The sequence below is a fragment of the Chlorocebus sabaeus genome, chromosome 15 (genome assembly GCF_047675955.1).
Source record: "Chlorocebus sabaeus isolate Y175 chromosome 15, mChlSab1.0.hap1, whole genome shotgun sequence".
NCBI classification, from domain to species: domain Eukaryota; kingdom Metazoa; phylum Chordata; class Mammalia; order Primates; family Cercopithecidae; genus Chlorocebus; species Chlorocebus sabaeus.
The window spans coordinates 730266-751771 of NC_132918.1; the positions used below are offsets into that span (position 1 = coordinate 730266).

The 21506-nt window shown below is 39.5% G+C and overlaps 1 protein-coding gene across 3 annotated transcripts in view; it reads left to right on the plus strand.

Moving 5' to 3' along the window:
- The first annotated feature begins 8225 nt into the window (after positions 1 to 8225).
- The window catches only part of SCN10A (sodium voltage-gated channel alpha subunit 10), a 97511-nt gene continuing 84230 nt past the window's right edge, over positions 8226 to 21506 (plus strand). For all 3 annotated transcript variants that reach the window (XM_037988439.2, XM_037988440.2, XM_037988441.2), the window contains exons 1-3: positions 8226 to 8495; positions 9963 to 10090; positions 13064 to 13144. In XM_037988439.2, coding sequence (XP_037844367.2) covers positions 8226 to 8495; positions 9963 to 10090; positions 13064 to 13144 — 479 coding nt within the window. The remainder of the gene's footprint in view (positions 8496 to 9962; positions 10091 to 13063; positions 13145 to 21506) is intronic.

Below are 21506 nucleotides of genomic sequence, written 5' to 3' on the forward strand. Positions count from 1 at the left end.
AGCCTTTTTCTCCTTTGAACAGTAAGGGTCTGGGAAGCTGGCCAGATTAGTCGACTGAGGCCCAGAGCTACATTTAAGCTCCCAAAGGTTATGAACCTATAGTTTGTGTACTGCTGTATCCCCAGAATGTAAAAAAGTGTCTGGCATAAGGGAGGAAGATTTGAGGAAGCATAAAGGAAGACTCCTAAGTTTCCATCTTGGAAAAATGGCTATGCAGTTTATTGAGATAGGGAACACAGAGGGGAGAGAAGCTTGATTTTGGTGGAGGAAGATGATGAGATCATGGAAGACAATGATTTTGAGGTGTTTATGGAGCATTAAAGGGGATATGTCCAAAGGCAGTGGGTTAGCGTGACTGGAACTCAGAAGAAAGGTCAAGAGTTTGGAGTCACCTACATGAAAATGTTAACTGTAATTGTATATAAGTAGATGAGAGCAACCATGGGAAGTATGAGAAGGTACAATCCTACACAGGTAAAATCTTACAATTTTGCTTACTAATTAAGTTCTGGAAAAACTATAATTGCCTGTTTATCCATATCGTATCTGCTATACAGAGTCATATGTTACATTAGTAGGGAAAGTCCTCTACTGGGTTCTTAAGACCTCAGTAAGTTACAGGAAAAAAGGCTGTTCTCAGAGGCCCCTTGAAATCTCACCAAATCTGAACCCATTCAGATCAGTTGCTGCCTCTCTCAAGTCCCAGAACTCTCCAATGATGCCCCAATCAGTAGGATTCCAGACCTTCCCCAGAGATGGTAAAGCTCTGAGTTTGGAATCAAAAGACTCAGAGATAAGCTTGTTCAGTCCAATTAACATCTTTATATCACAATAACCACAGACCCTCATTGGTTCTTAGTTTTCTCTTAAGAAAATACCTTTGACCTACTCTACAGGATTTCTCTGGAGATGAAAAGGGATAATTACGCAGAAGCACTTTGTAAACTCACTGTACATAAATGAGGTGCTGTTGGTATTGCTGTGGATCAAAGATTTGAGTAGTTCACCTCATGAGGCTTAGTCATTTCTGTGATCAGACTCAATTAGTAAACACTCAGGAGATAGAGAATTTGATTGCTGTGTAATCAGAGAAACATCCTGATAAGATCTACAAAATCTGGTCGGAAGAACCCTCTCTCCTTCCCTGCCCACTGTAATCTCAGGGAGACCCTCATTGTCACCCTTATTCGCACCAGCCTCTGCCAAGAAGCTCTGAGTCAGCTAGCTCTCCCAAACCATAGGTCTTAATCAAAGACCAACCATAGCTATTTTAATCACCATCGAAATGGCAAATGTGAAACACCTGTTATCTGTTCAATCACATTTAGTCTCCTTCTTAGAAACTGCTCATTCATCAGATCTCAGAAATGCAAGTCAAGATGCTACTATGGCCCATGAAGAAGAGACCCAATGGGTCCTCTTGTATCCCAGAAATCCCCAAAACAGGGTAAATATCTATATAAACTTGATCCTCAGAAATAACCAAATTCCACTCTGTTCTCATTCCCTGGGTGTAAGTTTCCTGAAGTTCCTGGCCAGGAGTTGCCCTGATTCTGACAACAGAAGGGAGGAAGTCCTAAGGACTGCCCCAACAAAACCTCTGGGGAGTCAGAGTTTCCTAGAATGAATAGGAATACCTGCCACTTGGTGCCAGGTCTCTAATACTGGCTTCTGACCTACCTCCAAAATCCAGAAAGATTTTCATCCAGGCCCTAAGACTGTGGGAGTAGATCGTGGCTTCAACAGATTCTATAACCTTGTCCTGTTTCATCTCACAGTTGCAAAGAACTTCAGTGCTTCTCAAAGGGACAACACCTTTGGCAGCTTCAGTTATGAGTCTGTTAAAAATTGGGCTCCCTGGGCCTCACCTCAGACCTACTGAATGAGAATCTTTGCAGGTGGAGTCCAGGAATCTGCATCTTAGCCCACTTCCCTGCTGTGATGGGGATACAGCTAGCTCAGCACCAGACTGTGGACTGGCATGTGAAGTTCACTGTACTAGAGAAAGTGGAAGAGCTGTTTTCCACAACACTAGTGGTTACTGCAGAGAACTAAGACGATCAATGCCTGTTGTAGGAGCTTCGGTTCTAGCTTCCCTAAAGCAAGCAACAAAAAATTCCGCATAGATACTGCTTTACCCATCTGTGATGGCAAACCATCCTGTTTACCTCCAGACTAGCCCTAGGGCTGATGAGCTTTCTGAGAATATTGTAACGCATAAAGAACTTAGAAAGTCAGTGAACTGCCTGGACCATGATGGACCAGGGATCCCAGAGACCCTTTCTGGAAGCATTAGAGAACATATCTTAGGACAAGATTTCACAAGCTTATAGGACCAGTGAAAAACTTTAAAATCATCATGCACTGTTAAGTCATCAGTTGGCCCTCAGGAGATGCAAGATATACTTGAAGTAAAATAACACAGCAAACATGGTTTCATGAATAAATCACCTGAAGAAATTATCAAAACCTTAATCAAATGATTTTTTTAAAGAAAAACTTTATATGAGAAGGAAAAGTAACCAGTTAGGGAAATTAAATAATTTGTTTTATTAAGAATAAAAAACTGCAATTATGCTGCCAAACTGGAGAGTGTCAGGCAGAAGCACATTCTCAATTAGCAAGTACATCCAGGTATTCAAGGAGCTGGGCCTTCTCCTCTATCTCCCTGCCACGTTCAAGATTGGCTGTCACTTCTTAAAAGCATACCATTACATAATAAAAATAACAATAAAACATGTTAGTGTCGTCTATACTTTTCAACAAATGCATTATAAAGGGGAAAATTTTACCCACATTGTTTTTCCTGTAGGACTGTTATTTACAAATTCTGCAGAACACATTGGGGAAAATGCAAGGTTAGACAGTCCTCCCTGAAGGCTCTGAGTCAATACCCTCATAATTGATTAGTTGATGTGAGTGATGGGGGACTGCCTGTGAAAGGAATTTCTGTAGGCCTGGATCTGGCCCTCAGGATCTGGGGCAGAGAGGGTCACCACTGCATAAAGGAAAGTATTGGCCCTATACCTAATCTGTTCTGCCATCACTCAGGTTAGTATTCAGGAAACTCAACCTTCCCCCGGAGATCCTACAGGTTCTGGGAGACATGGAGCTTTAGAGAAGGGCAATAGAGAAAGAACCTCTCCCACCTGATATTAAGAAGGCAAAAGGGGCTGGGTACAGTGGCTCATGCCTGTAATCCTAGCATTTTGGGAGTCTGAGGTGGGAAGACTGCTTGAGCCCAGGAGTTCGAGACCAGCCTGGGCAACATGGAAAAACTCTGTCAAAAATTAGCCAGGCATGGTGGCACATACCTGGAGTCCCAGCTACTTGGGAGGCTGAGGTGGAAGGATCACTCAAACCTGAAAAGTCAAGGCTGCAGTGAGCTGTGATTGTGCCACTGCACTCCAGCCTGGACAACAGAGTGAGACCTTGTCTCAAAAAAAAAAAAAAAAAAAAAAAAAAGGAGGCAAGGGGAACCAAATATCACTGTTGGTTCATCTTGGGAGAGCTGAATGCCCACCAAATAGAGAGGCTCGCTTAGCAGGAACAGCTATTAAACTTAAGGGAATATAACTGCAAAAACTTATGCGGACTATTTGAAAGCTAGGGCTGAGCTTGGAGCCAAACTAGAATAGATATTTCTTGATTTCTTGGATTGTCTCCTCCTCAACCACCAATTCAAGAAGTGAATATCGGGCCCAGACTAACTCTATAACACATACATTTGATATTGCTACCTCACAAAGGATGTGCCTTCCCCACTGCATTCAACTGGACCCTAAAATAGAGATTCCCAATTAAGGTTGCAAGGACTGTAGCAGTCACTATCTGCACCTTGCTCATTTCCCAGGGATCTGGCCCAGAGGTCATCAGCAGACACTTCCTACATGTGACTTCCTGCCTCTCTCTGCCCAGGACTTTCTCTGGCCACTGAAGTAAGTTCTGTAGAGTTAAGATCCCAGGGCAACCCTCAACCAGTAAGGGACAGGACCGGTAGATAAAACCCTAGTATCCTTACCCCTACGTGAAACAATTCTGAGCCCAGTTTGCCCATAAGAGTAAATGGCTCATAAGAATACTGCTTTCTTCTTCTTATCTTACTTTTCCACTCTTCTATGACATTCCTAGAAATAGCTCTCAGATAAACTACTTGTACTCCAATATTTTTCTCAGGATGTCATGTAAAGACACTGGGTAATAGATGGGAATATAGAGAACCACTTCAATCAGGAGATCCCAAGTCCAGAGCTATCACCTCTAATGGGAAAGTCTTAAAAGAAGGACTGGTCCCTCATACCGACATCACATCACTACAAATTCCCACCCCAATGTTGAAAACAACTTTATCCTTAGTCAGAGGGATTTCTGGTGGCCCAGAAGAACTACAGACATTTCGCATCAAGTCAGTCTCATGACTGCATCTGCTTTGACCTCAAGCCCCAGCTCCAGGACCTGGAATTATGGCTTAGTCCTGTTCTCAATCCTCAACATTGCATTCCAGTGTCACTGAGAGAACTCCTGCATTGTTACTAAACAACTGAGTCCTGGGATTCAAATTTGGTTCCAGACTATAAGTATCTCTTCTCCCCTAGATGAGGAAGAGAAAGTTAACTTAATCCTTGTTTCTCAGAAGAGAAGAATTAAAGACACTGAAGTCAACAGTGTTTGAATGGTCATTGCATAAATACACCATGTTAATCAGAATTTGGGCACACAATGCACAGAATTTCTAGGTTAGAAGAAAATAGAAGACAGATGTTCAATTATGTAATGTAGGTTGACTTTGAAAAATTCCCTAAGAGACAGATCAACTACAAATAGGCAGGAGGAGAGGAAGAGGGTGAGGGAAAGTTCTCAGAAGAAAGTAATGGAGGACATTAAGGAAGAGGAATGGTGTCAGAGCAGTGAGAGCTCCTCCCAGGATTTCAGTGCATGGAAGGACTGGTGACAACCAACGGAGCCTCCCACATATGGGTATTGGGTACCAGAGCTGCCTCTAGGGCTGGTGACAATAAGTAGTGTCTGTATCACAGGGGTGTTGGATTCAAGAGACACCTGTAGGTATGGTGGGAGCAAGCAGGATAGCCATCATAGGGGTATTTGATTTAAGCAGTGCCTCTGCTGCCATCTGCTTGACTTTGGGGTGTGTGAGCTTTAAAATGTCAATAGACTCAATCATCTCTTTGGTTCCTTATATTCCTATTATTGGATCTGTGATTTTTGCTGTATTTTTCTGAACAAAATGTTCTTTAGTGTTTCAGCTATTATGCTTTGTCATTACCTCTATTCATGCAACAACTATCTATTCTGTATCTACTAAGTACCAGACACTATACTAGGTTCTGGAAAATCTATGCTGAACCAAATAGATGTGAGTCCAGCCCTCACTGAGCTTATAATTTGGTAGAAACAATAGAAAGGCAAACAAAAATTACAAATCAGAGGTTTATAGAGAAAGAGCAGAGAGTTATGGAAACATGAAACAGGAATCCTAACATAGACTTCATATAGATCAGAAATGGAAGAAATTGTCTCAAAGCCAAGAGTACAAGAATGAGAGAGGATTAACCAGGCAAAACAAAGTGGAAAGATAATTTTAGGCAAAGTAAGTGGAATATGGAAAAGCCTTAACATAAAAAAGAAAGCATCAAATTCAAGGAGAAACTTATAAAAGTAGTGTGGCTGGGAACTACCATGCTGGAGAGGTCAGCACACAGTTTGGGTTATCTTGAGTGCTATGGAGAGCTTTAGAATGATTTTAAATAAAGATATCATAAAACCAGATTTGCATTTTGGAAATATCATTTGGCCACTGTTGGAGAATAGGTTAGAAAGGACTAAAGGGTAATCAAAATGACACCTATGAGGCCATTGGGATGGCAGTGATTGGACCAACAGTATGATGGAGAGATTAGAGAGACATGAAGAGAAGATACTAAGGACGCAGAAGCAACAGCACTAGATGTCTGATTGTATGTGGGAATGAAATAGAAAGGACATAATTATGGTACCCAGGTTGTGGGCAGACACAGAAACAGGCTATCTGGGGCTAATGGCAGCAAAAAGACATGGAGGAGAGGCATGTATTCAAAAGAAGTGAGGAGATAACAATGAGTAGTTTGGGGCATGCTGAGTTTGAGGTGCTCAGGAGACACTCAAGTGGAGAGGTCAAATGAAGATCTGAGCCCCATGGACTTCTGAGAGCTACAGATTAAAACTCAGTCATCTGCATATAAATGAGAAGTGAAGACATGGGAATGATGAGATGTTCCCAAGAGATTGTGGCAAACATACATGAGTTTAAGTACCATTCTGCCACTCATTAGTAATGTGATCTTGGAAAATTTAACTTTGATGCTCTGATATCTTATTTATATATTAGAGATAATACTTCACAGGTACAGTGATAGTTAATGTAATAATGCATGAAAATTGCTTAATCCAGAGTCTGAAATACAGTGGAATCTCAGTAAATGCTAGTGCTGTTGAAGTTGTTACTATTGTTATTATTCTGAAAACAAAAGATAGAGTGCCAATATTCACAATCATGTATGGGAGAAGCTGAGAAAGGAGAGACTGAGAAGAAGACAGAAAGTTAGGAAAACCAAGAGAGTGTCATGGTAGCCAAAGAGAGACAGTATTTTAAGGAGGAAGTTGTCAAAACAGCCAATAGGACCATCAAGATAAGAACTGATATGGACCTGGACAATATAGTGGTACATTGTCTCTACAAAAATTTTTTTCAAAACCAGTCGAGTGTGGTGACATGTGCCTGTAGCCCAGCTAGTAGGGAGGCTGTGGTGGGAGAATTGCTTGAGCCCAGGAGACAGAGGTTGCAGTGAGCAGAGATTACACCATTGCACTCTAGTCTGGGTGACAGTGATACCCTCTCTCATAAAAGAAAAAGAAAAAGAAAAAAGAGATAAGAACTGAGAAGGGCCCCCTGACTTTAGCCACAAGGTGATCTCTTGTATCCCTGCAAGGAAGTATTTTAGTGAGATAGGAGGGCAAAATCCAAGCTTCAAAGACTGAAGAGTGACTAGGAACAGTGAGCAGAAGTAAGTCCTTTCTTAAAAGCCAGCAGAGAACAGAAGGAGAGAGGAGGGAAGACCTGGATGGGCTCTGCATCAAGGGAGAGTTTTTAAAGTTGAAGGAAAGTTAAGCATCTTTAAATGCTGATAGGAAAGAGCTGGCAGACAAGGAGAGAGAGAAAAATGAGGTAGCTATGAGATAAGACCCTAAGCAGAGGGAAAGGAGTGGTCCTTAGAATGTGGGATGATACCTCTCGTGTTGTAACAGAAGGGACAGAGGAAAGAAGGCTGCAGACGCAGGTGAGTTGGAGGTTTGATGGCATGAGGTTGACAGAGTTCTGTTTTTCTCCATGAACTAGGAAATATGGTCATTGGCTCACTGCAAAAGAAGACAGGGAATAGTGAGAAAAAGAGTGTATTTGAAACCTCAGACTAGAAGAAACTGCTGACTAGGGATACCATATGATTCCCAGGCAATACTGAGTTTCCCCATCACCCCTCAGCAGTTCAGGGGAACGGTTCTAGATTGACTTAGGCTTGGGATTTAGGATAAGGGTGAGGAGTGGCTAAAATTGTGGACCACAGGTCTGATATGGACAGAAGTGTTCAGCCATAGACTGAACCTGGAGGTCCCAATGAAATTGGAGGTTCCAGTGAAATTCTCCAATAATCTGGAGCTCTCCAGTAACTTGGAGGTCCAAACGGAATTCAAACAGAGGGAGAAATGTTGACAATGTCGATAAATAAAAGGTTGTGATAAGAAAGTAGCATGAGACTTAAGATAAAATAGACTATGAACCAAAGTCTTTGATGAATATGGGAGAATGCCTGGAGCTCAGTGGTCCTGGAAATGAGGAGAGAGGGCAGCATGGCTAAATCTGGTGGTAGTGGTAGGATGGTACAAAGTGGTGAAGAAGCAATGACATAGAAGCACATGGGGGGCAAAGACATAGCCTCCTGGAGGAGGGTGGAATAAACAGCCTCCCCTGAGAGCATTGCAGGGGAATGGGTTCCTGGGAGGAGCCAAGTGTGAGTTCAGGGAAAAGCCAGATATGAGGGTGGGAGGGGGGCTGTTCTGACAATCAAAATGGGACAGATGAGAGGGACAGGACCAGTGGGCAAGCTGTCACCTCTCTGTGGTTATGTCCACTCTTATAAGAGTATAAATACTTCCTGAAGAAGAATGAGAAGATGGAATTCCCCATTGGATCCCTCGAAACTAACAACTTTCGTCGCTTTACTCCGGAGTCACTGGTGGAGATAGAGAAGCAAATTGCTGCCAAGCAGGCAGCAAAGAAAGCCAGAGAGAAGCACAGGGAGCAGAAGGACCAAGAAGAGAAGACTCGGCCACAGCTAGACTTGAAAGCCTGCAACCAGCTGCCCAAGTTCTATGGTGAGCTCCCAGCAGAACTGATCGGGGAGCCCCTGGAGGATCTAGACACCTTCTACAGCACACACCGGGTAAGAGCTACCAGTAGGAATGTCTGCTCTCAGCTCTTGGAGAGGAAGTTGTGGTCCCACCCAGTCCAGGAAGTCCTCCTGAACCCTGGGTGATGTAGTCTATTAAAGATTCCGTTAACAACAAAAAAATCATATCTGACTTCTTTGATGATCTCTTTGAATTTTTATGACATTTATGATAGAAACTAACTAAACCTAGATCTTCAAAAGCAGATAACTGCTGCAGAGCTTTCAGGGAAAGTTGGCTGTTCCTTTGGATGAGCTCTGGCCTGGGGCCTCCAGATGAGTTGGCTCTCTTTGCAGGTGGAGAGCACACATCTTGAGGTTGGGGGAGGAGTATGGGGATGAGGACAGAAAGCCGGATGATTTAAGCCAGTGGTCCTCAACTATGATCTTGGAACCCCTGGTGTACCCAAAACTCTTTTAGTGGGTTTATAAAATCAAAACTATTTTATAACAATACTTGGATGTAATTTGTCTTTTTCACACACATTCTCTTATCATCATACATTGGTGAATATAGAGGCTATTGATGGGGGATGATGTCATCACTCTAACAGCTACTGGAATGTGTGCTTATATATTCCCGTGTTTTAAAATTTCCTGAGTTTTAAATTTCTAATATGAGGTATATATACACACATATGATATGTATGTATGTGTGTATAAGCATATATACATATATATTAATTTCTAATATGATATACCTATATATGGCATAAACAAAAAGGTATTAACATAAACAAAATTATTTGGGGTCCTCAATAAGGTTTGAGAGTAATAATCCCTGAAATCAAAAAGTTTGAGAATCACTAAACAAGAGCTTCTTCATGACGATTATCTCACCTATGTTGTATTTGAGATGTTCTATAGAACCAAAAAATGGTGAATGCATGTTTGGGATTTAGGAGAACAGGAACCAGCCATCTCAAATATGGCTAGCAGAGTAAATAAAAAGGCACTGAATATCTTTCTTCCTCCTCTCCCATGCCAAGAGTTCATATACTCCTAAATGCTCAGAGGGAGAAGACAGGAGAGGGTTTAAGAGGCAAAGACATAGGAGGTGGAGACAGAAGAAACATTACAAAACAAGGATGGTTCTCTAGTCAGAAGAGAAATTAAATGCAACCAGAACTTCACCATCCTGCTGCCAGAATCCTCCCCTGGGCATAATACATCTTACCAGCCTGAGGATCGGCTGTCTGTCCATGAAGCACCCTCAGTGGGCTCATCTTGGTGCACTGTCAGTCCCAGAGACCAGGATCTTGCTGAGAGGGTGAGGATATGGCTTTTAGTCCTTGATCCTCTCTACCTCTCCGTACCTCCATTTGGCTGTCATTGACCTGTGGTTCCAAGAGCCCTTCTTGCTCATGAGCCTGAGATAATGCCACTCATGTTTAAAAATATGGTTGTACAAGGAATCTTGTTTCTCATTGGAGGTCCACTTTCTGTTTTGTTTTGTTTTAGACATTTATGGTGCTGAACAAAGGGAGGACCATTTCCCGGTTTAGTGCCACTCGGGCCCTGTGGCTATTCAGTCCTTTCAACCTGATCAGAAAAACGGCCATCAAAGTGTCTGTCCACTCATATCCTTTGCACAATTGCCTCTTCCACGTGTTAGAATCAGACTTTGCCCACCATGTCCAGTACCTTCTTTAGAGGTTAACAACAGAGCCCTTATCCAATTGAATCCCAAAAGGACAATGAGGTTATTAGATTGAAAAAATGGCCTGTGCCTTTAATATGTCCCACACCCCAAAGCAGTCCCAAGACACAGAGGAAGTGTTCATGCAACACACAGGTGGTTTGGATCCACCTCAGACTAATCTAGACACACCTGTGGATGCACAATTTGAAAAAAGCCCTCTTTATGAGGGGAGGATTGCTGATGTCCCCAGACACATTCTCACCACGATGTGTGGTCCGTTCTCCCCACAACACAACAGTCAGTAAGAGGGCCCAAACCTTCTTTGGGCAGATGAGATAGGCGTGGGTTGTTACTCTGTGCCATAACCATGGCAAAAGAGCAGCACCTCCTAGAGGGCAAGGAAAGCAGACCATGATGGGAAGAGCACACACAGTCTCAATGAGACTTCATTGGTCATGGGGCACTGTTAACATCACAAGTTACTCAAAAACTCCTAGCAGATTTAAAATGTCAATAATCTGCGCTTCATGCCGTACAAGACTGTAATGGTTAGAGACACACTGGTCAAATGCCTACTATATGAATTGTTTTAGGTAGTGTCAGAAGCTGCCTTCAGGGGATTTTGCAAGGCAAGCCAAACCAGTAGAGAAAAGAAACTTTGGTTTGTTTTCCTAAGATCTTCCTGGGTAGTCCTAATGGAAAGATCCTAATGACCTAAGACCCTTGATCATTGGAAGGACTGGAAGTTCCTTATGACAAATTTAGCCCTGGCTTGCAGGAGATTGATGTGCAGAATACACCTGCCTCAGTCACCTGACAAATGGTAACTAGCCTTTTCTTAGAAGGCATCAGTAAAAAACAGCTCTACCCTGCTCCCTAACTCTGAGGCAGATTGTTGGATTTCTGGACAGTTCTCATTGAGCTAGTAACCTTGGCACAGTCATCTAGCTGCACACTCAACGTGAAGCTGCACGGTTGATGAAGTTGTGTTACGTTTTATCTTTTTACATTTTTGTCTTTATGGCTAGCCAGCAAGAATTATGTTTTCTGAGCTGAATCTTGAATTTTCAGATTCTACGGAAGGATATTTAATGACAATAGCAGTCTCCCACTTGCTAAATACTTCCTAAGTGTCAACACCATCATCAGTTCAAAGTAGAGATTACCATCCCCATTTTACAGATAATGAAACTGACACACAGAGGCATTAAGTAAATTATCCAAGACCATGTACCTAGTTAAGAAGTCCAGCCTGCATCCTGCATAGAGCAGTATCTGCAGTGAGGAAGTAGGCAGTTAATGGAAAGTAATCAGGATAATTATTCTCTCAATGTGTCATCTCTGCTTGGGTAGTTACTGCTTTTTCAAAATATATACAATTACATGGAAATTACAAATAAAGAGAAATCACAAACGTACAAACTCCTCTATGTGGATTCTGGTTGAATTACATCTGGATAAGTAAAAAACAGCTAATTAGAAGTCAAATCCCCTTAAAAGAACCAAGTGACCAGTGAATATTCTCTTCATCTTGAGATTTGATGAGTAAAATAATTGCTTGGTAGAGTCACAGCTGAACAGAAAAGCTGTTGAGGGGGTCTCTTTCTCACAAAAGTCTGCATTTAAATCTCATAAATTTGGTAACTCCAGCCCCAAAAGATACTAGAATTCTCAGGGCCCTATTATTAATATTTCACCAAAAATATAATTCTAATCACATTTGCTATGAATGTTTTCATAATTAATATTATACATAAGATATATTACTTTTAAAGGTTTGTAGAATTGGAGACATGATTTTAGTTTAATCCTTGGATTAACATTTCCCCCCTGTGAGCATACTTCCTAATTTAATTGTAAGTCAGCAGGAAAATGTGGTTTAATTAACAGAATTTTTCTTTTCAAAATAGATGTGTTCTTATGTAACTAAAACCGGACACATCAAGGCATTTACAGAAAACGAAAATACATTTAAATACTTGCACTCAAATTGAAAAATGAGTGTTGTACTCTCTCTGTAGGTCAAGCTTATCTTCAAGCTTTGTTTTTCCTTAGGAAGTACTGTTAGGAGCCCAGCTATTCCTAAGAAAAATGTCCAAGTGGGAACAATTTACCTTTAAATTCTCCCCACCAACATATCTTCCCTTCTATTTACCCCATTTACCCACCTTCCTTTCAATGTCTCCCTCCCTTTCTGGTGATCCCTTTGCCCATAGTCAGCTGTCAATATTTTCCACTCTGGCTATTCAGAGTTCTCCACTCCAGCCTAATTCTACTTGGGGTTTTCTTCCAGAGCCAGTATTTCACTTCCCTGTGCCTGCCTCCACCGTTCCTATCCGGAAGACCATTTCTTTGGTGGAACTGATCTCAACTAGGTTATGCAAACAATCCGATGAAACTAATTCCCATGAAAGTTTGTACCTCTTCACTTATCTCCAAGTTTCTAACTTCTCTTTGTCTTTTAGAATAAAAAAGACATTTGCCAGATGAAATTTCAGAACATTTTGTGTAGTGAAATGAAGACTTCGGGGCAGAAGGACATTTTGAAAAAGGGAGTCTGTTTCCTTCTATCTTGCTCAGAGTTTATCAGACAGATAGAGTTCACATCTCTGCAGCATGATTGACTAGCTGCATGACCTGAGAAAAGTTATTTAACTTTTATTTTCTGTCAGCCTGCTTCTCAGCTTCAAAATGTAGATAATAATACCCACCTGTAGATTAGTTGTATTAGAAGTAACATGGACAAAGTACTCAGCCTAGCTTAGGCACACTCAGTAAATGTTAGTGGTCATTATGTGACAAGATCATAAAGCTAATACTAGCTAAGATTTATGAATGTAATTATTCAGCATCAAGGTGATCCTAGATGACATCACAGAGACTTGGTGATCTCAGCTTTTCCTTAACACAGGCTTTTCAGGTGGTTCAGTTTATTTATTACGGTCACTATTTTGGTTAATTGTGTGTGCATGACCCGAACTGACCTTCCAGAGAAAATTGAGTGAGTAGATTTGCTATCATTATTGTACCTTCTCTTTTTGCTTTCTTTTCTTCCTTCACTTGGCAGTCTTTGTCTTTTATTTATCTTGCCATGACTCATGTGGATAATGCTGAATCTTATTGTCTATTTGTCTTTGTAACAACTAGGTCTCTCCTTCTATGAGCTTTGTTTCATAAACATACACGATTTTCAGTTTCAAGGAGAAACAGATCAGTGGTTCTCAACTTTGGCTGCATATTGCAATTTTGGGGGAGATTTTTTAAACGCCTAAGTCCCAGCCCCAGAAAGTCTAATTTCTAATTTCATTAGTCTAAGGTAGCCTGGTAAGATGAGTCCCCTCGCCCCCGGCACACACACACACACACACACACACTCACACTTGTTAGATGCACACATAAATTTATGCCTTAGAGAAGGTATGCTTTTGAGAAGGCCTACTGTGAAAGAGAGACAGGAGCAAAGCTGAGACAGAACTAAGAACAAATGGCTCTGGAGTATATTTAGAAAATAATTCATAAATGAAGCTGTTTAAGTTATCAAGCTTCATATGCCTCAAAGGAATCTTAGTATTCCTGAGGTTATTCTATTTCCCTAGGTTAGTGGATGAAACCTCTGTAGTTCTGAATGTGGAAACTTTCCAAAACCACTCCATATCCACACATCTGGGAGGGATACTCTCACTCCAGCTTGAACCTAACATACCTTTGGGTATAATAACAGGTGCTTTGCAGAGCTTTCTTTTCTTTCTCTTTTTTTTTGCTAACCATAACAGTAATGCATGCCACAACAGAAAATATGTTATATTTTATTAATAGATTAAAGGAAAAGAATCACATAGTCTTCTTAATTGATGCTAAAAGTCATTTGACAAAATTTAATTTCCATTTATAATTTTAAATTCTTAGAAAAGTTGGAATAGAAAGGAATAAATGTGGCACATATATGACATGGAATACTATGCAGCCATAAAAAAGGATGAGTTCATGTCCTTTGCAGGGACATGGATGAAGCTGGAAACCATCATTCTCAGCAAACTAACACAAGAACAGAAAACCAAACACTGCATTTTCTCACTCATAAGTGGGAGTTGAACAATGAGAACACATGAACACAGGGAGGAGAACATCACACACCGGGGCCTATTGAGGGATAGGAGGGCTAGGGGAGGAATAGCATTAGGAGAAATACCGAGTGTAGATGACGGGTTAATGGGTGCAGCAAACCACTATGGCACGCATATACCTATGTAACAAACCTACACGTTCTGCACATGTACCCCAGAACTTAAAGTATAATAATTTTTTAAAAGGGAATTGCATCACCCTAAGAAAGGATATTCATTGTTTTAAAGTATCAAGCATCATACTTAATTGTGAACATGGAACGCTTTCCCTTTGAGATCAAAAGGAAAAAAAACCAAAGATGTCTGTTCTTCTCATTTCCACTTTGTAACAGAAGTCTTAGCCAGCATAGTAAAGAAAAGGAAAAAAAGTGCAAGAAGAAGAAAAGCACCAAAGATGTAATTTACAGATAATAAGATTGTATACATAAAATATCCAACATAACATACAAGAATTAATAAAAGAGTATAGTAAGGTAGCTGGGTACAAATTAACATACATAAATCAATTGCATATATACACTAGCAACAAATAGAAAATAGTACCATTTACACTGGCATTTTAAAATGTCAAGTATCTAGGAATAAGATTATCAAGGTATGAGTAAGATGTCTATAAGGAAAATTATAATAAGTGTTGTGCAAAATTTTTAAAGAAAACCAAATCAGTAGGGAGACATGTTCTCAGATTCAAAGTCTCAATATTGTAGACTCCCCAAAATGACTAATAAATTTAATATGATCCTCAAATCAATATTTCAACAGGCTTCTTTTGGTATTACTTGACAAACTTTAAACTTTAAATTTTCTTCCCCAAAAGTTTACATGAAATTTTAAAGAGCAAATTATAGCCAAGAAACTTTTGAGGAAGAAATACAAAGTGAGAGAACTCATTCTACTGGATGTCAAGATTTACTATAAAGCTCTAATTGAAACTGTGTGCCATTGGTGTAAGATTGGTCAGAACAATGTAACAGAATAGACAGTCCATGAACAGACCAACACATATATAAACATCTAATGTGTGAAAAGGTGGCACCCCAGAACAGTAGGGAAAAGGTGGTCTTCAAAAAGTGATGCTGAAGAATCAGGAATCCCACTGGAAAAACTACATTAAACATGCAACTTTGCGCCACACACAATAATCAATTCTAGGTAGATCAACATCTCACTTTCTTTGTGAAATATAAATACATAAAGCTCTTTTTTTTAATTATACTTTAAGTTCTGGAGTACATGTGCAGAAAGTGCAGGTTTGTTACATAGATATACACATGCCATGGTGGTTTGCTGCACCCATCAACCCATCATCTGCATTAGGTATTTCTCCTAATGCTCTCTCTCCCCTAATCCCCCACCCCCGACAGGCTCCAGTGTGTGATGTTCCCGTCCCTGCGTCCATGTGTTCTCATTGTTCAACTCTCACTTATGAGTGAGAACATGCGGTGTTTGGTTTTCTGTTCTTGTGTTAGTTTGCTGAGAATGATGGTTTCCAGCTTCATCCATGTCCCTGCAAAGGACATGAACTCATCCTTTTTTATGGCTGCATAGTATTCTATGGTGTATATGTGCCACATTTTCTTTATTATTATTATTATACTTTAAGTTCTAGGGATATGCCACATTTTCTTTATCCAGTCTATCACTGATGGACATTTGGTTGGTTCCAAGTCTTTGCTATTGTGAACAGTGCCCCAATAAACATATGTGTGCATGTGTCTTTACAGTAGAATAATTTGTAATCCTTTGGGTATATACCCAGTAATGGGATTGCTGGGTCAAATGGTATTTGTGGTTCTAGATCCTTGAGGAATCGCCACACTGTCTTCCACAATGGTTGAACTAATTTCACTCCCACCAACAGCGTAAAAGCATTCCTATTTCTCCACATCCTCTCCAGCATCTGACTTTTTAATGATTGCCATTCTAACTGGTATGAGATGCCATCTCATTGTGGTTTTGATTTGCATTTCTCTAATGACCAGTGATGATGAGCTTTTTATCATATGCTTGTTGTCTGCATAAAAGTCTTCTTTTGAGAAGTGTCTGTTCATATCCTTTGTCCACTTTTTGGTGGGGTTGTTTGGTTTTTTTCTTGAAAATTTGTTTAAGTTCTTTGTAGATTCTGGATATTAGCCCTTTGTCAGATGAGTAGATTGCAAAAATTGTCTTCCATTCTGTAGGTTGCCTGTTCACTCTGATGATAGCTTCTTTTGCTGGGCAGAAGCTCTTTAGTTTAATTCGATTCCATTTGTCCATTTTGGCTTTTGTTGCCATTGCTTTTGATGTATTAGTCATGAAGCCTTTGCCCATGCCTATGTCCTGAATGGTATTGCCTAGGTTTTCTTCTAGGGTTTTTATGGTTTTAGGGCTTATGTTTAAGTATTTAATCTACCTTGAGTTAACTTTTACACAAGGTGTAAGGAAGGGGTCCAGTTTTCTGCATAAGGCTAGCCATTTTTCCCCACACCATTTATTAAATAGTGAATCCTTTCCCCATTGCTTGTTTTTGTCAGGTTTGTCAAAGATCAGATGGTTGTAGATGGGTGGTGTTACTTCTGAGGCCTATGTTCTGTTCCATTGGTCTATATCTCTGTTTTGATACCAGTACCATGCTATTTTGGTTACTATAGCTTTGTAGTACAATTTGAAGTCAGGCAGCATGATGCCTCCAACTTTGTTCTTTTTGCTTAGGATTGTCTTGGCTATGTGGGCTCTTTTTTGGTTCCATATGAAATTTAAAGTAGATTTTTCTAATCCTATGAAGAAAATCAGTGGCAGCTTGATGGGGATAGCATTGAATCTATAAATTACTTTGGGCAGTATGACCATTTTCATGATATTGATTCTTCCTATCCATGAGCATGGAATATTTTTCCATTTATTTGTGTTCTCTCTTATTTCCTTGAGCAGTTGTTTTTAGTTCTCCTTGAAGAAGTCCTTCACATTCCTTGTAAGTTGTATTCCTAGGTATTTTATTCTCTTTGTAGCAACTGTGAATGGGAGTTCACTCAGGATTTGGCTGTTTGTCTGTTACTGTTATATAGGAATGCTTGTGATTTTTGCACACTGATTTTGTATCCTGAGACTTTGCTGAAGTTGCTTATCAGCTTAAGGAGATTTTGGGCTGAGATGATGGGGTTTTCTAAATATACAATAATGTCATCTGCAAACAGAGACAATTTGACTTCCTCTTTTCCTATTTGAATACTCGTTTTTTCTTTCTCTTGCCTGATTGCCCTGGCCAGAACTTCCAATACTATGTTGAATAGGAGTGGTGAGACAGGGCATCCTTGTCTTGTGCTGGTTTTCAAAGGAAAGGCTTCCAGTTTTTGCCCATTCAGTATGATATTAGCTAGGTGTTTGTCATAAATAGCTCTTATTATTTTGAGATATATTCCATCATACCCAGTTTATTGAGAGTTTTTAGTATGAAGGGGTGTTGAATTTTGTCGAAGGCCTTTTCTGCATCTATTGAGATAATCATGTGGGTTTTGTTTTTGTGATGGATTACACTTATTGACTTGCATATGTTGAACCAGCTTTGATCCCAAGTATGAAGCCAACTTGATCATGGTGGATAAGCTTTTTGAAAGGAAAAAACAAAGAGGAATATCTTTATGACCTCAGATTAAGGAAAACTTTATTACATATGACACAAGAAGCACTAACTATGGAGGGAAAAACTGATACATTTTAGTATACTACAATTAAGAATGTTCATCAGAAGACAACTTTAAGAGCATGAAAAAGCAAGTGCTTATATTCAGAGTAATGAACCCTACAAATCAATTAGAAAAATGTCAGAACAACCACTTGTAAAACAGCACAAAATTTGAATAGGCACTTTACAAAAGTGGAAATCCAAATGGCCATAAACATATGAAAGTATTCTTAACCTTTTTTAAATCAGAGATGCAAATTAAAATCATACTGAAATATTATTACATGTTCATCATAGAAGGGAAATTTTCTAAAGTGTCACAATACCAAGTATTGGGAATGACATGGAGCAACAGAAACACACTGCTAGTGGGAGTGTGAATTTGGACAACCTCTTTGGAAAGCATTGGGCACTATCTGGTAAAGGTGAAAGCACACATATACCGTATTCCTCTATTACACTCTTAACATACCTGTGTTTAACAGAAATATGTAATTGTGGCCACCAGAATACAGTTACAAGAAAGTTTATGAACATTTGCCCATAAAAACTCCAAACCAGAAACCGCTCAAATGTCCATAAACTTTGAGTACGTTAACTATTTCTGTTACATTCTAAAATGAGAAAATGTACAGCAATAAAAATGAATGAACTTTAGTCCTGCACAACAATAAGGATGAGTCTTAAGAATGTAATATTGAACAAAAAAGGCCAAATGCAAAGGATTATATAAACATGATTCATTTATATAAAATTTGAAATCAGGCAAAACTAAACTATTTTGTTTAGGAATGCATACTTATGAAGTAAAAAACATCAATAAAGCAAGGCAAGAAAAAGTACCAAAAATTAGGAGAATAGTAGCCTCCAGGGCAGAAGAAGGAGGACGTAATTGGAAAGGGGCTGGTAAAGTGTTGGTCATATTCCATTTTATGGCATGGGTAGTTGTCACACAAGTTGTCACACAAGCTACTATGGAGTGAACTGTGTCCCCTCAAAATTCAAATGTTGAAACTAACCCCCTATGTTGCTATGTTGGAGATTGGGCCTTTAAGGAGGTGACTGAGGTTAAATGAAGTCACAAGAGTAGAGCCCTTACGTGGTAGAACTGGTGTCCTTATAAGAGAAAGAGACAGTCTTCTCCCCTTCATGTGAGAACACAAGGACAAAGCAGTCATCTACAAGCTAGAAAGAGAGTCTTTCCCAGACCCAACTATGCTGACATCCCAATCTCAGGCTTTAACCTCCAGATTTTTGAGAAAATAAATTTCTGTTGCATAAGCCACCCATCTATGATAGTTTGTTACGGCATCAAGGGCTGATTAATACATAAGCATTTGTTTTAAAACAATTAATTTATGTTTTATGTACATTTTTATTATACATGTTACATATCATAATAAAAACTTAATAATTTTTAAAATAAATGACCATTGCATTAATGCTGAACACTGAAAATATAAATCAGAAGATGGTAACTAGGTAGAGAAATCACAAAATCATAAAATTATGTTTAATATAGTTGAGATTATATAGCATGTAAAATGTCTATGCTTCTTCCGAACTTTTAATGCAAAACACTTTTTTCAAAATGAGTTATTTGGGAGTTATCCAGAGATTCTGGTTAAATATGGAAGATATAATGCATATGTTTTACCCTACCCTCTCAAAATGCCAATAGAATGACAGCATGGGGAAAAGAACAGTATAAATATACAAGAACAAAGAGAAAGAGAATGGAAAACACAGAGAACAAATGATGTCAAAACAATTGGAAGACCAGAAGTGGGGGGAGAAGTGCTAAATCACTTAGCAGATCAGGGCTAGTTAAACCATGGTGCCTCCAGAGGGGGATAAAAATGAGAATAAAGGCATTTTACCTCCTACAAGCCCCAGAGGCCCTGCAAGTGTTGACATGATACAAATAGCAAGAAATGGAAGCAGAAAGAGGAAGGAACCTGGGAGCAGAGTATGTTTACTTATTGCTGTTTCTATAATAACAAGAAGTTAAAGAGTATTATTTAAAGTTGACAGATCAAGAAATGGACAAAATAATTATATTTGACAGTACAAAGGTAAGCACAAAAAAAGATATTATTGAATACAGTCAGATGATGGATAAAACAGAGAGGAAAGGAAAGAGAATCACCAAACTGAAATAAGAGATTTTGTTTCAAGAACTAGCACACTAAGGACAATGTATTACATGGTTTTAATTATAATTAAAAATTTATAATAAGTTTTTACTTACAAAGATAACCACTAGGTTAAAGATACAAACTCTTTAGTGATCTATATATTTGTAACAAATAATATGACAAACTCTAAATGCTGGAAGAATTGTACATCAAAAAATAAAAAGCAAACAAGATACGCCAAATAATGAAAAGGTGCAAAAATGATTGGGGTTTCAGACCGTGAATATTAAATCATTATAACTAGCCTCAAACACATATTTATTAATCAAAGTAGGAACCATTACAATCAACACATTTTTGCCAATAAGAAATGAGTTTGTTTATTCCTGTAGCATAAAAGTCCATGCTTCGGGATTCAACAAACTCTTGGAAAGCATTTTCTGCATCCCGCTGGTTGTGGAAGTGTTTCACCTGCAAAAAGCTGTCAAGATGCTTGAACAAGTGGTAGGTGGTTGGTGAGAGGTCAGGTGAATATGGCAGATGAGGCAAAACTTCACAGACCAATTCGCTCAACTTTTGAAGTAAGTGTTGATTGTGTGACATGCAGTCAGTTGTTGTGGAGAAGAATTGGGCCCTTTCTTTCTTTCTTTTTTTTTTTTTTTTTTATACTTTAAGTTGTAGGGTACATGTGCATAACGTGCAGGTTTGTTACATATGTATACTTGTGCCATGTTGGTGTGCTGCACCCATCAACTCGTCAGCATCCATCAACTCGTCCTTTACATCGGTATAACTCCCAATGCCATCCCTCCTCCCTCCCCCCTCCCCGTAATAGGCCCCAGTGTGTGATGTTCCCCTTCCCGAGTCCAGGTGATCTCATTGTTCAGTTCCCACCTATAAGTGAGAACATGCGGTGTTTGCTTTTCTGTTTTTGCGATAGTTTGCTGAGAATGATGGTTTCCAGCTGCATCCATGTCCCTACAAAGGACACAAACTCATCCTTTTTATGGCTGCATAGTATTCCATGGTGTATATGTGCCACATTTTCTTAATCCAGTCTGTCACTGATGGACATTTGGGTTGATTCCAAGTCTTTGCTATTGTGAATAGTGCCGCAATGAACATATGTGTGCATGTATCTTTATAGCAGCATGATTTATAATCCTTTGGGTATATACCCAGTAATGGAATGGCTGGGTCATATGGTACTTCTAGTTCTAGAGATCCTTGAGGAATCGCCATACTGTTTTCCATAATGGTTGAACTAGTTTACAATCCCACCAACAGTGTAAAAGTGTTCCTATTTCTCCACATCCTCTCCAGCACCTGTTGTTTCCTGACTTTTTAATGATTGCCATTCTAATGGGTGTGAGATGGTATCTCTTGTGGTTTTGATTTGCATTTCTCTGATGGCCAGTGATGACGAGCATTTTTTCATGT